At 39.4% G+C, this 16506-nt stretch overlaps 1 protein-coding gene across 2 annotated transcripts; it reads right to left on the bottom strand.

Annotated features, from left to right (window-relative positions):
• Nucleotides 1-1171: 1171 nt before the first annotated feature.
• LOC127953413 (guanine nucleotide-binding protein G(o) subunit alpha-like) lies at nt 1172-15222 on the bottom strand. 2 transcript variants are annotated; one of them, XM_052552657.1, is made up of 10 exons: nt 15087-15222; nt 14873-14990; nt 14624-14715; nt 13421-13513; nt 12639-12799; nt 9718-9846; nt 9253-9382; nt 3054-3125; nt 2423-2510; nt 1172-1550 (listed from the first exon to the last, which is right to left on the bottom strand). In XM_052552657.1, the coding sequence occupies exons 1-10, from the start codon at nt 15120-15122 to the stop codon at nt 1360-1362; spliced, it is 1110 nt and encodes a 369-aa protein (XP_052408617.1). In that variant the 5' UTR covers nt 15123-15222; the 3' UTR covers nt 1172-1359. The 2 variants fall into 2 exon arrangements, with proteins under 2 accessions (XP_052408617.1, XP_052408618.1); XM_052552658.1 differs by lacking the exon at nt 13421-13513.
• Nucleotides 15223-16506: the final 1284 nt, after the last annotated feature.

Raw genomic sequence — 16506 nt, 5'->3', positions numbered from 1 at the left:
AGAATGGCATCTACGCTAATATTAGTCTGTTTCTCTCTTGTTCCGAGGTCACCGTGGCCACCAGATCCAGTCTGTATCCAGATCAGAGGGTCACTACAGTCACCTGGATCCAGTACGCATCCAGACAAGATGGTGGATCAAAGGACCTCTACTGCCCTGAAAGACAGCGGAGACCAGGACAACTAGAGCCCCAGATACAGATCCCCTGTGAAGACCTTGTCTCAGAGGACCACCAGGACAAGACCAAAGGGAATAGAAGATTCTTCTGCACAATCTAACTTTGCTGCAGCCTGGAATTGAACTGCTGGTTTCATCTGGTCAGAGGAGAACTGGTCCCCCAACTGAGCCCGGTTTCTCCCAAGGTTTTTTTCTCCATTCTGTCGCTGATGGAGTTTTGGTTCATAGCTGCTGTCGCCTCTGGCTTGCTTAGTTGGAGTCACTTCATCTACAGCGATATCGTTGACTTGATTGCAAATAAATGCACAGACACTATTATCTGAACAGAGATGACATCACTGAATTCAATGATGTTTCCCTAATGAATGTTGTTCAGTTGCTTTGACGCAATGTATTTTGTTTAAAGCGCAATATAAATAAAGGTGACTTGACTTGGCAGTAGCTTATTTAAGTGTGGGGCCAGTGTGATCTTCAGCCTGGACTCAAGAATCTGTCTCGGCAGCTTATAATGGTCACAGTACCTTTCAATCATTCCAAAATATTTTTGAGCAATGTGTGAACTAATGCACTCTTAAAACGGCAGTAATGTCGAATAAAATGAGTCATCATTAATTCACAACCAAACTATAATGTAGTTTTTACAGTTACTTTCATGTGTCTATTAATATGGCAGTGGATTTTAGTGGATGCATGAAGTTCACACACAGGTGTCCACAGGAGTGATCGCAGATATAATCTCTTACATTGCCTACGAACATGTTCCATTAATATTTGACAACCACAAAGAACCAGTATTTTTTTTCATTTTGATAAACCAACTTTTTTTTTTTTAACTGATCAAGTCGTTTCAAGTAAATGGTCAATATATCATCAAATGTTAATATCTCATCAAGTAAATGGCCAATATATCAAATGACCAGACCCGCCCCCCCCCTTTTTTTTTTTTTACATGCTGTAAGACACATTATAGTACCAAGCAAAACATCCAACTAAATATAATTTAACCCATTTATTTACAACACTTTAATGATAACACAATTAAGTCAATTAACTAAACCGGTAAAAAAAACATGCCTATAATTAAAATATTAAAATGGATTTCATGATCCATTCAAAATAAGCAATTGTTAAAAACAGACACAGAAACAACAGACAAAAATAAAAATGTGAATAAAAAATTAATTAGAGAAGTGAGATTGTTTGAAGGTTATGTTTAACAATAGCACTCATGGTTAGCTGGAAGGCATCATGTACGCTGGAGGGGTCTGTGGCATTGGTGAAGTGAGAGTACAACATCTTGCCTGAGGTGGTAGCGCATGCCACAAACTGGTCAGTCACATATTGAGCAGCACAACTCACATCACGGTCTGACCCTGCATCCCAAATAGAAACAAATGAATCAATTCCTTAATATATTCAAACTTTATATAACTTTAATATATTACTTTATAATATATTCATACCAAATATCATTCCAAAAGTTAAAGACAATGATGGCCTTATGCAATTATATACTACCATTACATACAGTATTGGCCATATGCACATGTAGCATGTACAGTTTAAAAAAAAAAAACTAACCTAAACCCTGCCTTAAAAACATTAGTGATGTCTACTGTCTACCTTAGCAAAAGTCTTATAATGGAGTCATGTGTAACCTGCTAATTTATGCATTTTATTGGGTTTGCTGATTTACACTATGCTTATATCTTTAAAGGTTTTTCACCTACATAGCTAAATGCTATAATAAATAAATGAATGAAAGAAATTCACAAAGGCCTAATCATTGAGTGGAATCCAGTTTAATTCTTCAAATAGTGAGAACTATCTTCTTCAAGTGTGGGAAAGCGCACAGTTAGAAAAAACACTGGACAACTATAATGATTTGCCTAATGCCAGACTAAAGTCTTCATGTGTGTCTGGATGTGTTAAAAAAAAAAAAAAAAAAAAAACGGAACGGCACAGAAATTAGGCAAACAATGCTTAAACATTGTTCCTAGGGTGTTCTTAGAGTGACATGAGGTATCCAGAGAAGATGGATTATTAGTTTTAAGTTACACAGAAAAAGGTCAACTAGACATGGAAGGGCAAGAAATCCACAGAGAGAGAGAGAGAAGCAAACATCTATGGTCATTAATTTAATACTTTGTACTTTTAGCAAGCTTATCTATAAACCCTGTAAAAGTTATGCTCCACAGAAATAAACAAAAAGACTGTAAAACAAAATAAAATAAATGTATACTACCTTTGAAGTCTGGCTGATATAGTCGCAGGTGTCTCCCAGAATACACTATTTTCTCAGCAAACAGATCGATTTTGTTCATAAATAAAACCTGAAAAAATGTATTGAAACGCCAAGTTAAAAGAAAATGAAAAACATCTGAAGCCATTCAATCTTTTCAATTCATTCATCCCTAGTATTTTAGTCTTTTGCAGAACAAATCGTTTATATTAATTAGTATATACACTCTGATTTTTTTTTTTATACAATTCTTAATAGAAGCACTAACTAATGGATAAAGACATCTTATGGAAATGCATAACTGAAGTGGTACAGAATGAGTGTTAAGAGAGGTCAGCACTTGTTATGAATCAGGTTAGTTGTACACACTGAATCTCAATGAGTGCAGACAATTGTGCATGATTATGTGGGGGTGGGGTGGGGGAGCTTAGAAATAGATTCTTTCAATGGACTTATAAAAAAAAAAAATAGTACAAATAGAATAAAACTTCATGTAATAGCATGAATAATCATCATCTTTTTTGAAGAAAATATATTTTTTTGAACCCTGGCTCATATCAAAGATGACAATAACAACTAAATTTGTGGAAGCCCTAATGTCAGATTTTACAGGAAACAAACAAACGCAGCTCACCAGAGAAGCTCCTCTGAAAAAAACACTGTTACAGGTGGATCTGAAGAACTCCAGGCTTTCATGGAGACTGTTCTGTTATTAAAAATAAAAATTAACCTTTAGTTACTATTTGTTAATGCTTGGGATTTTAGTGTGACATGGTATGATTAATATCTATGGCAGGAGCAATTTTCAATCCTCTTCATCTTTTCCTCTTTTTGCACTTTTTAAACTTTCCTATTAATCTTCGATGTTGATAGTATAGTACATAGGACACATTTATGTAATGCCATGTCAGCATGAAAGGCTATTTTCATGGCAAAAAAAACAAAATAAAAACAACAATATAACAAATACAATAAATATAAAACTAATACAAGTTATATCATGCAAGATTTTTTACATGTGTTAAATTTAAAAACTTTCCTGGCAAAATTTGACTGAACTCAAAGTGAGTTTTCTCTGTACATTAAAAGCTGGACAGTCCAATAAAATGTTTAGTACAAAATCTTTGATGGTTGAAGTGCAGGTAGAATGTCATCTAGTTTTTGAAAATGTTCATTACTGTATTCATAGAGTGAAACGTCTCGGTTACGTATGGTAACCCTCATTCCCTGAAGGAGGGAACGGAGACGCCACGTCGGTGACCGATGAATATGGGATATCGCTTCAAAAGACCAATCTACTTCGAGTGTAAACCAAACGAGCCAATGCACATTGGCATGCAATTATTGCATCCAGCTTCCGCTGATCACTGCGTGAGTATAAGGGGACCTGGCAGCTCAGCGGCGGTACAGCAACCATGGCGACAGGATGTGGCGTCTCAGTTCCCTCCTTAAGGGAATGAGGGTTACCATACGTAACCGAGACGTTCCCTTTCAGTCGGTCACTCTCGACGCCACGTCGGTGACCGACGAATATGGGATCCCTACCAAAGCGCCATGGGTGCTGCCCCTTCCAGTGCCCTGTGCGAGCCGCCTGCACCCCTATTAGGTGTAGGCCGGGGCTCGGAACAAGTAGTTCCACTCACCATTGTCAAAGCACTACCTCACTGGGTGAGATTGGATAACACTGGGAAAACGTACCCATTCATTTGGAACAGGGATGCTGCGGAAGCCCCATCCTTCCCGAAGGAGGTCTCGGGACCAAATACACATAGCATCTGTTTAAGTGTATATGGAGAAATTTGAGGTGGTTAAAACCCTCTTGGGAAGGAAGAAGTCTGCCGGGAAACACAGGCTCTAAGGCTATACCGTGGACTATACACATACGAGTACAGCTTAGGTCTCAATATGGAACCCAGCCTTCCATGGTTCTCAGGGATTCATCATTAAGGCCTGGCGCCATTCCGCCGCATCCAGCTGCCTAGGGTGATGGAGGATCTCAACAGGGTCTACAGTACGGACACTCTGGAGCAGTTTTAGCAAGCCGACACTAACCGGGGCCTCTCAGTGCCACTACCCGTTTGAGGTGAGAACACAGGAGGATACCGGTTCTACACGAAGGCTATAGAACCTAGCAAACGTGTTAGGGGTCGCCCAGCCCCCAGCTCTACAAATATCTGTCAGCGAGGTGCCACGAGTCATCGCCCAGGAGGATGCAACACTTCTAGTTGAGTGAGCTCGCAACCTGAACGGGCAGGGCACATCCTGAGCCTGATAAGCCAGGGTTATGGCATCCACAATCCAGTGGGCCATCCTCTGCTTAGAGACAGCATTCCCCTTCTGCCGGCCTCCGTAACAGACAAAGATCTGGTCTGAGGTCCTGAAGCTTTGCGTCCGGTCTACGTAGCAGCTTAATGCTCAGACGGGACAAAGCAAAGTCAGGGTTGGGTCTGCCTCCTCCAGGGGCAGTGCTTGCAGGTTCACCATTTGGTCTTTGAAGGATGTAGTGGGAACCTTGGGCACGTAGCCAGGCCGGGTCCTCAGGATTACCTGGGAGTCAGCCGGCCCGAACTCTAGGCACAAATCGTCAACCGAAAATGCATGCAGGTCCCCTACCCTCTTGATGGAGGCCAGTGCAAGCAGGAGCAGATGTTTCAATGAAAGAAACTTTAGCTCAACTGAATGCAAAGGCTCGAATGGGCCCTGCTGTAGTGATTTAAGCACTATAGTCAGGTCCCACGGGGGTATTGGGGGGGGGGGGGGGGGAGGATTTAACTTCCTGGCCGCTCTAAGGAACCTGACAATGAGGTCATGCTTACCCAGAGACTTCCCATTCACGGGGTCATGGTACGCAGCAATAGCGGCAACCTGGACTTCTAGGGTGGAGGGAAATGGCCTTCGCTCCAACCCTTGCTGCAGAAAGGATATCACGACCGCAAATCGGGCATCTTCAGGGGTCTTCTCGGCGAGAACACCACCACTCAACGAACAGGTACCACTTCAAGGCATAAGCGTGTCTCATAGACTGTGCTCTTGCCGAAGTGATGGTGTTCACTACCTCTTGGAATAGGTCACCTAGAACCTCCGCGTCCCGTCCAGGGACCAGACATGGAGTTTCCAAAGGTCTGGACGTGGGTGCCAAATGGTGCCCCGTCTCTGAGTCAGTAAATCCCTCCTCAGAGGAACCGACCAAGGAGGGGCTTTTGAGAGGAACACTAGTTCAGGGAACCAGGTCTGAGTTGCTACTAGCAAGACTTGCTCCTCGTCCTCCCGGACTTTGCACAATGTCTGTGCGAGAAGGCTCACTGGGGGAAATGCATACTTGGGTAGGTCCCGTGGCCAGCTGTGTCCCAGTACGTCCGTGCCGAGAGTTCCCTCGGGCAGGGAGTAGAACAACTGGCAGTGAGAGGTTTCTGGAGCAGCAAACAGGTCTACCTGAGTGGCTCTGAACCGCCTCCAAATCAGCTGGACCATCAGGGGATGGAGTCGCCATTCTCCCGGGAGCATTGCTCGAGACATCTCGTGGGCTGTACGACTGAGCAGGCCTGGAATGTGAATGGCACGAAGTGACCTCGGAACCTTCTGACTCCAAAGGAGGAGGTGGCGGGCGAGTTGTCTTCGTGAAGACAGGGGGAGGCCGGGACAGCCCGAAGGGCGGGACCTTGTACTGATATGCCAGTCCTTCGAACGCAAACCGCAGAAAAGGTCCGTGGGGCAGAAGGATGGACACATGAAAGTACATGTCCTTCAGGTCCTTCGCTGCAAACCAATCTTGGGGATGGACACACCTGAAAATGCGTTTCTGTATCAACATTTTGACCGGTAGCCAATGGAGAGCCTGATTCAAAACTCGCAGATCCAAGATCGGTCGTAACCCACCGCCTTTCATGGGTACAATGAAGTACGGGCTGTAAAACTCCGTCCTCATATCGGCTGGAGGGACCGGCTCTATCTCATCCTTCACCAGCAGGACTGCGATCTCTTCCCGCAAGACAAGGGAATCGGACGCTTTCACTGTAGTGATGCGGACACCGCAGAGCTTGGGGGAATGCCGGGCGATCTGAATCGCATAGCCGAGGCTGATAGTTCGTAGAAGCCAGCGAGACGGGCTGGGTAGCGCTGACCAGGTGCTTAAGAACCGTACAAGCGGGACCAGCGGAACCACAGCCGTACCCGCAGTGGGGCAGCGAGGTGGAACACAGGGACCCAACTCGGGCGGCTTGTGAGCAGGCCGGAGTGTGGTGCGAGTGTGGGGTGCAGGGCTCACCTGGTTCCACGGGTTGGCAGAGGGAGCATGAGTAGGGCCTTTGTTGATGCTCTTGAACTGCCAGCTGCTGCCATCTGGCGAAGGAGGAGGATGAGTGAGGTCCGGTGTTTGGCTGTCTGCAACTCTCCGTGCCCTCCTGGGATCCACAGAGGGACAAAACTGCTCTCCTGTCGAGATTTCCAGATTCTCCGCCTGGCCCTCCTCCAGGGGAGGGAGAGGTGCCTACACCATCCCCCAGAAAGCAGCTACCTTTCTCTGGGTCACCAGTCCCGGGGCCTCTTGCTCTTCTGCTCACCGCCAGGTTTGACGGGGGCCAGGACAGGAGGGGCAGCCTGCCTGCGCCCAGCTCCACGGCACCACTTGGAGGCTGCTGGAGATGCGACGTGTGAGTGGGGGTGGATGCAAGGGGCTGCCCTCAGCGACGAGCAAGCTGTGGCACTGCTGGCCAGCGGGTGGGTGGAGGCAGCAACTGCTCGCCGGGGCAGGATGTGTCGGATCGCCTCAGTCTGCTTCTGGGCAGCCGAGACTCTATTCTTTTAGAGAAATTTGCTCTTTAGGAAATGCTCTTTTAGTGCTGAGGCGCACAGGGGAATTGGCCGTTTGCAAAACGACAGGGGTAGTGCAGCCTGAAGTGTGCAATCCACTCGACACAGGAACGACCGCCGCTGAAGCGCCGTCACGCCAACACACGAAGCTTCCGAGAGCGTGCTGAACTCGTAGTTCACAGCAAACACAGTTGAGCAGAGCGATACTAACGCTCGGCTCCGAAGCGAAAAGCTTGTATGCATTGCACCTGCTGCCCTCTTATACTCATGCAGTGATCAGCGGCAGCTGGATGCAATAATTGCATGCCAATGTGCATTGGCTAGTTTAGTTTACACTCAAAGTCTATCGAAGCAATATCCCATATTCGTTGGTCCGAAGAGTGACCGACTGAAAAGGAACTTTAACAGATTGTTTAATGAAACCGTTTAATTAAATGTAACTCACATAATTCATTCAAAACAACACAGGACATAGACAAAAGGGTGAAAAGGCTCTGTCCTATTCCCGAATCATTCATACAATTGTGCTGTTAGCTGACTCTTACTTTTTGCAAGAGCTCAAGATATCTCCTTAGTGTCTAAGCTTTTTTCTCCCTTTTCAAATCTCATAACATCAGAAAGACATTTATTTTAATTTTTTATTTTAATTAAGGAAATAATCAAAAAGCAGAAAAAGTATCAAGCAGGGTAAGGGTAGTTGCAAGGAGGGCTTTATTGTACCAATAAGGTGGCGTCAGTTTAAAGGGGGGGGTGAAATGCTATTTCATGCATACTGAGTTTTTTACACTGTTAAAGAGTTGGATTCCCATGCTAAACATGGACAAAGTTTCAAAAATTAAGTTGTACATTTGAAGGAGTATTTTTGTTCCCAAAATACTCCTTCCGGTTTGTCACAAGTTTCGGAAAGTTTTTTTCGAGTATGGCTCTGTGTGACGTTAGATGGAGCGGAATTTCCTTATATGGGTCCTGACGCACTTCTGCCGGAAGAGTGCGCGCTCCCGTATAGCGAGGCTGAGCAGCACAGACATTTCACTGATCAGAGCGAGAGCGTCGCGAAAAGTCACAAAAGAAGTGTGTTTTTGGTTGCCAGGGCAAGACAACCCTGCACAGATTACCAAAAAAAAACAGCATTAAGGGACCAGTGGATGGAGTTTATTTTTACAGAGCATCAACGGAGTTGTGCAAGTGTTTTTGTTTGTTCCCTGCATTTCGAAGATGCTTGTTCACAAGGCCCAGTTTGACGACAGGTTTGCGTATCGTTTATTTCTTAAGGATGATACAATCCCAAGAAAAAAGGGTCACGATCGTGTGTTGGAACCGCAGGCAGTGAGTAAAACTGCTTAAAATATCTCTGCCTCCTTGTTAGTGCGTCCCCTCCTATGACAGAGACCCGGGTTCGAGCCCCGCTCGGAGCGAGTCGTTGCTGCTGCTGCTTTCGTTCAGTTTCAGCCTCTGGATCTGATTCTGGATCATAAATAAACGGCTGATTCTGACTGTAAGCCATGGTTTGTTTTGGATGATGGGTTTTCCCTCACAGTAATGTCACAGCTTCCACATGCTCTCAACGCAAAAGCCTATTCGCGCTCGTGATTCTTTAGCTCCGCCCACACGTCACGCCTCCAGTCGGTCGTGTTTTTCCGGGAAAAATCGGTACAGACTATCTTTCTCTTATGAATATAATAAAACGAAAGACTTTTTGGATTTATGAAGGATGCAGTACTACTCTATATGTACTCAAGATTAACAGGATTTTGAGTGAAAACGAGCATTTCACCCCCGCTTTAATAATTTGAATTAAAATTATAATTTACACTCAATACGTTATTGCATAAAGTTTTATAATGTACTATAATACTGAGGTTCAGATAAATTCTACCATTTACAATTAGTATTATAAAATGGCAGAAAATCCTGCTATTTTAACAGTGTAAATAGAATTTAATTATCTAACTAAACCATCTGTTTTTTTTTAACAGCTAAGACAGCATTCTAGAGTTAGAAAGTAAAAAAAGTATGCTACTCACCTTGGAATGATTTTCATCAAGGTTTTGATCATACCCACTGAGAGCCACCATAAACAGCACTGCCTGGACACTGTCAAAATAACTGTACCACTTCTTTCTTTCTGAACAATGGCCACCCACATCATATAGCCTATAAATAAAAAGAAATCAGTATTTACAAACAAATTATTGATGAAATTAAATTAAAGCTGAATCTTATATGACTTGAGAAAAATTAAGTTAAAACTATTAAACTAATTTGACTAAGTTAAATGGAAATATACAGTGTGCTCTCTTCCATTTAAATCAAATCCATGTGTACATTAATTTGAATTTTTATCCTTTTTTTAATCTTGACAAACCCACTGTATGGAAAGGAGCCACATGAACACTCTGCTAAACATCATCTTAAATCAGTCAGTAATGAAAATATGGACATAGAATCACACATTTTTAGCTATGATAATATTGCAGAAATCAGTTTACCTGTACAGAGAGTTGTTGACTCTGAACTGGGTTTCGATGACACCATGAGTCCTTACTCGCACTCTGAGGACATCTGTTTTAGTGGGGATGTAGTTTGGTGTGATGATGCGACTTATATTCTCAAAAAAACTAGATTTTTGTGCATACAAAACAGAGGAAAAAGCAAGAGCACAAAATGTTTAATGCCCAATTTGACAAAAAAAAAAAAAGAAAAAAAAAAAAATGCCCATTTTCCCCTCGAAAGTAATTACAGTGGTCACCTGCAAGATAATACAAAGAACAGTATGAAGTATTAAATCTCCTGCAACTGTCATTCATAAACTATCCTCACTATCACCACATAAGTCACTCATCATGTTCTTTATTTGCAATTTTGGAAAATGATATCAAACCAAATAGGGGAATTAAAGAGCAAGCCATTTGGTCAAACATGGAGATTATATTCCAAATGGCAAGATGAAAAGATTATCCAGCCATAAATCTTTCATTCGGGAATATGAGATGAGAAACTTCTTATGTTCTGATGTTATTTTCCTAAGGCTCCAAATTGTTGGAGCAACTTGCAAACACAAAGACTCTAAATAGCTATTACAACCGATACATCTATCAACATGTAAATTCTCATTGTAGCATTTCACTCCTCATCCATTTCAACATTTAAAATTCTCATGAAAGCATAATGTTACATTAGAATAACTGGCAAACCCCAACATAATTGAAATCTCCTGCATTACAAGCAATTGTCCCTGAAATGAGCCAGATAAGAGCTGTATTTGCAAATGACGCAAATACTAACAAACTGGGCAGGGGAGTAGCCATCTTTTCAGAAGTGAGGGGGACAGAAATTACACACACACACACACATATATAAATAACGTTTCTATCTATATAGCCTACCAGTCAACAGTTTTTGAACAGTAAGATTTTTTTATGTTTTTAAAGAAGTCTCTTCTCACCAAGTCTGCATTTATTTGAAATATTTTTACTATTAAAATAAAAAAAATAAAAATGTAATATAATTCCTGTGATTTAAAGCTAAATTTTCAGCATCATAACTCCAGTCTTCAGTGTAACATCCTTCAGAAATCATTCTCATATGCTGATTTGCAATATTTAAAAAAAATTAGCACATTTTTCAGCATTCTTTGATGAATAGAAGGATCCAAAGATTAGCATTTGTGAGACATAAAAAGCTTTCGCAACATTATACACTATTCCGTTCAAAAGCTTAGAGTGAGTATAATTTTATTTTTTTGTTTTGTTTTTTTGGGGGAAAATAAATTATAGAAATGAATACTTTTACTTTTATTTAGCAATGATTCTTTAAATTGAACAAAAGTGATGATAAAGACATAATTTTACAAAATATTTATATTTCAGATAAATCTTCTGAACTTTCTATTCATCAAAGAAACCTTAAATATTCTACTCTAGCTGTTTTTAACATTATCATAATAAGTATTTTAGTTTTTTATCAGAATATCAAAATTTGTGTGACTGGAGTAATGATGCAAAAAAAAAAAAAAAAAAAAAAAAATCAGCTTTGAAAATCTCAATAAATTACATTTTGAAATATATTAATATAGAAAAGTTATTTTAAATAGGCTAGTAAAAATATTTCAATTTTTTACTGTTTTGATGTACTTTGGTGAACAGAAGATACTTCTTAATAAAACATTAACAAGCTTACTGTTCAAAAACTTCTGACTGGTAGGATACTATAGGCAACTTAAATTTCTCAAATTTCTAGCTTTTAATTGGCTTAGAAATCTATAAATTGCCAGACAACAAATAATAATGATTTGTTTATATACTACAAACACTTTTTTTTATCACATAATAAGGCAGAATAGTTTTTATACTGTAATAATAGCATTTTTCATATACTTTATCACCTGCTGGAGATGACTTGAAAAAAAAAAAAAAACACATTGTCACAATCGTGTCTGTTTTTCTCATAGACTGTATAAAAGGTTTTTCTGTATAAACAACTGTTTTCATACAACGATAGTTGGACCCTGTTGTCCATATTAGGAGTTTCCTGGTATGATTTTTTTTGCGCGCGAGAGCGCTTCTGGCTTAGAGCATGAATGAAACACACACTGCAGGGGAGTTTAGCGCTCTGTGATGTTCGTCTCGCCTTCTAGGTCCAAATAAAACATCAGGTCATGCGCAAACTATCCTGTCTCTTTGAGTTTAAAATTTTAATTTATTCACTCCAGCTCTTGAAAACCTCTATACGAACACAATTGACCGATAAAGTGAAGGGGACGAATTTCCGTGTTATCAAAAGTGTGGGGGACACATCCCCCGTGTAATCTACGCCCCTGAAACTGGGGCATTGCTACAGGAACATATAGTTTTCAATGACTGCATCATCGTTTCCAGGGACAAACATTACACACTTCAATATCTCTTCATGGGGAGAATTTTACTGTAATAAATGTGACATTATTAATATGGCTATCAGGATGCAGAAAAATACTTCATGATTACTCAGCCCAGTGGTAGGACAGATGTCCCGGTCAAATAAAAGCTTAAATTCTATACAGCATCTATAATTACTGTTGGTAAAGTGAAAGTCGTGACATTTGCCAAGTATGGTAATCCATACTCGCAATTGGTGCTCTGCATTTCACCCATCCAAGTGCACATACACAGCAATGAGAAGTGAACACACCACGAACACACATCCGGAGCAGTGGGCAGCTATAGATCCAACACCCGGGGAGCAACTGGGGGTTCAGTGCCTTGCTCAAGGGCAATTCAGCCATGGGTATTGAGGACATCTGATTTTGCAAGTGAGCCGAGCTTAGCTCTTACTAACTAATTTATAATGTCAGTGAAGAAAACAGTGGCATTCAAAAGAAACTATAGCTTCATTATGCAATGGTACAAATGGCAGAAAAGTAAATACTCACTATAGTGCAGAATCATTGAGCTGGAACTCATGGCCTCTGACCACTGCTGCCCTGATGCCCAGATCCCCCCACAAACTGCAGAATGAATGAGCCACAAATGGCAGTAGCTCCATATCTTCTCCTACACAACACTTACATGACAAGACTGCATGTGCATGGACCTATAAAAACATAGCAAAAATCAGAATGACCTGTTTTTGAATCGGTCTAAACTTCTGTCAAGACCTGGCCTGGTCATATAAAGGTCAAAAATAATTAAAAAAATAATAATAATTTTAAATTGGATCATGATTAAAACAAACAAAAAAGCAGAATAATAAGAGTTGAAAAGAAGGCATTTCTGTCCCATATTTGTAACCCTGCCTGTTCAGTAATACTTTCACAACATTAACTGATTTGTTTGGGCAAATTATAATGTGTATTACAACTCTTGTTCAGTCTAAAAGTTCATGGCACATACCTGTTCCTACAGTACCTAAATGACAATTGCCGTTTGTTTTTATAATGTTCTATATTATAACCACACAATATTTTCCCACAATATAATGCATAATATAGGAGTTTAGAATGCTTTTAGGTGTAGATATAGAATAGAAAGTTGAGATACAAATAAGCCAATTTGGTGTCACGTGCATGTTCAGAAATTCGTTTTTAATGTCACTGTAATCATGTTTAGTTTTGAGACAGAAAACAGAAAGAGGCCTTTTCGCAATTAATCCAAATTTGGGAACTGCAGAACTGCCATGCACATCGTTATGGACGGAATAGTCTGCATAACTCACCTTGTTTTTCTTGTTTGACAAATTAATGCGCAGCATTCCCATGCCATGCAGCACAAACTTCATATTTGTCAGCAGGTTATCCAACACAGCAGGCTGTACATTTAGAAGTCAAACACACATTAAGCATTTGGAGAATGGTACAACATGCAGTGTGGTAATAGTGATACACTAATGTGGTAGCACTGTTACTTACAGCATAGTCAAATATGGTTTACTATTCATATCATACAAGCCATGACACATTTCAGTAAAGCACAAAACATGACTGTTAAACATAGATTTATTGCATTATGAATGGTTCATGTTTAAATACTGTTTGAGTTTTCGGTCTTTAATATTTAGTTTGTGGTTTAGACACAATTAGCTTAAAGTAACTGTATAACTAATTGAGCCACTGTGTTAATTATTACACATTTAAAACACTTTTTTCCCCCTTAAATATGGAGTGAATCAAAATACAGCTAATTAACTTTTTATTGATGTATATTAGGAGCTTTACTATAAAGTTATTAGGGCAATGAAGAATGGCATGTGGTGGTATATTATAAATATAGATCATGTTGCAGCCTGTTTTCTTTACCGTCTATGGTTGCAGCCTGTGCTCTTATTTGCAAATAACTTTCAATTTGTTTCTTGATTGAGATCTCTATTGTTTCCATGTTGTGAGACATAAGGTGCAGAGGCTGTGTGCGCAGGTAAAACATGGTTATTGTAGTTCTAGACTAAATGTGAACATTATTTTCTTATCCAACTTGCTCAAAAACAGATTCAGTATTTCAAAAGAATTAATGAAGTCAGTGAAATGCAAGCTGAGAATTTTCCCCAAACATCTTTGATGGTCCATTTCAACCATATGAATAAGCAAAAATGTATTCAGTTAAACATCACATTTTAGAATTACCAGAAAAAATTGTGTTATTGTTAATATTTGTTGTTAGCAAGTGCAGCCCAGGTGAAAAAAGTTAACTCAAAATGAATATAACTTAAAAGAGTGAGTTACTTTTAAAGGGAGGAAATAAATGCAATAGTGTAACTTTTCCTAAACACTGCATGCACCTCTAGTTCTGATGTTGAGAACTAATGCAGTAAGCCTGACAAAACCCTATATTAACACACTGTAAGAATTCCAACTGTTCTGACGCTGTATCAGTAAACGCAAAATGATAATGAATATCAACCAATTTAAATAAGTTAGTGCTGCACCTTGAAGCTGATGAGCTCTTGTTTTGTAAAGCCATGGCTGTAGATGATCTTCATATGTTTGATTAATGTGCTTTTGCCACTCTCTGGAGTACCTATTTTTCGAATAAAATATTGCACAGTAGTATTAAACAGGGTAAAGTTACTATTGCAGAAATCAGAGAAAAAAAAAACTACAAATACATTGCTAGATTTCAACGATTTCGCCTATGGCAACACAAGAACAGTGTAGATATCTCAACTCAGAGTTACCCAGTATGAGGACTCTGTGCACGTTCGTCTCGCACTCAATTCGAGCATTCTTCTGATTGCAGGACCTTTTATCTTCATTTCGCAGATTCAGGCACGTCAGCACAGCCGCGAGACATGCCTCCACGAGATTCAACGACAACATTATATGAATTAACTATAGCCTACTACTCAAGTCATCACTGTCTTTTAAAGTACAAATTTATATTTAACTTACCTGCAGGGAAGTTAAAACGTCAAAACATTGAAACATTTCTAAAAACTTTTATATAGGCTAGTTAAAATCGTATTTAAAACATGCAGTGTTTTTGGTAGAACTCACGCAACACGCCTGTTCAATATGCGGTTCAAGGATGTGACGTCATTGGACATAATAGGGACTTTAATTAAATGTGCCCTCTAATTGGTGACGCAATACGTTACAATAAAACGATTAACAAAGGTGCATTGCTTTAAAAAATAATACAATTTGCTTCCTTTGTTAGACTATTTATATACAAATGGCAAATAAATAAATAAATATATAGACAAATAGACAAACAGTTAAATATTTATTTAGGCAGACGTGATCTATTACATATTTGGATATTTATTTATTTGCATTTTTTAAAATCCCATAAAACTAAACAAGGAGATTAGCTGATATCAATTATTATGATCCCGTGTTATCAATTCCTGTTTTGTTATCAGAAATAAAAATAAACAAATAAATAAAATAAACTTTTCATTTGATTTCCCAAAATCAGAAAGTAACTTTAATAATTGTTCAATTAAAAATTAAGTTCCAGTATATTTCAAGTTGACTAATATGTTAACAAAAACAGTGGGTTATTATTTAAAAAAAAAAAAAAAAAAAAACCTTTTATATTTTAATATAATTAAAAATTGTACATGAAAACAAAACAATGTAAGTCAGTTCAGTGTTGACTCAAAATAATATAATCCCTGAAACCATTATATTTAGACAGTAGTTGGTTCCATGATTGAGGTTTATACACTTTATATATCACAGCACATCAAAACAGGTTGAGTTGGTTTCAGTCCATTGTGGTTTCTATGAATTTTACACATATTTCCACTGATAGGAAGACCTATTGTGGCTATAATTGGTTACTCATTCTGCACAAGTAATTTTGGGTATGGTGTACACACCTTCATAAGAAACAAACTCAAAACTGTATGCAGACTTGTAAAGGAGTGTATGTCTGTCTTCGTGTATAACGTGGCTCAGCTTAACATGCTGATCTCAAATTGCCTTCCAAAATCATTCTAAATAAAATAGAAAACAAGGAACTAACTCTTGATCAGCATGTTCACTCTAAGAACTAGATGTAGTATAATTTAATTTTTAATACATTTAAAACAGAAACTTTAAACCTCTTTAAACCCTAAAGGAAGTATTTCACCACAAAACAAAATTAGCATGTACTTTTAAATCAATATTCAAATTCTTCTGTGAATTACAGGATATGTTAGGCAGACAGGGTGAAGTGATATTTTCCCCAAAACAAAAGTGAATAATGAACATGACATTTTCACCTGCTGATCCTGACAACAGGTTAGCAAGTTTAAATTAATTTTTCCACAATAAATTTTGAGAACTGTGGCAGTAAAAGTTAGCAGTAAATAAGACTAAC

This window comes from Carassius gibelio, chromosome B3, assembly GCF_023724105.1.
Source record: "Carassius gibelio isolate Cgi1373 ecotype wild population from Czech Republic chromosome B3, carGib1.2-hapl.c, whole genome shotgun sequence".
In the NCBI taxonomy this organism is placed as follows: Eukaryota; Metazoa; Chordata; class Actinopteri; order Cypriniformes; family Cyprinidae; genus Carassius; species Carassius gibelio.
Note: the sequence above shows the minus strand (reverse complement) of the source record. Positions and strands in the feature narration are given on the sequence as shown.

Excerpts from the sequence above, each read along its gene's own strand:
- LOC127953413 (XM_052552657.1), bottom strand. The coding sequence starts at position 15,122 with ATGTTTCAATGTTTTGACGTTTTAACTTCCCTGCAG. Across the intron at positions 9,847-12,638 it reads CTCAATGATTCTGCACTATA|TTTTTTTGAGAATATAAGTC; the intron begins GTGAGTATTTAC and ends ACAAAAATCTAG. Across the intron at positions 2,511-3,053 it reads TTTTCAGAGGAGCTTCTCTG|GTTTTATTTATGAACAAAAT; the intron begins GTGAGCTGCGTT and ends ACATTTTTTCAG.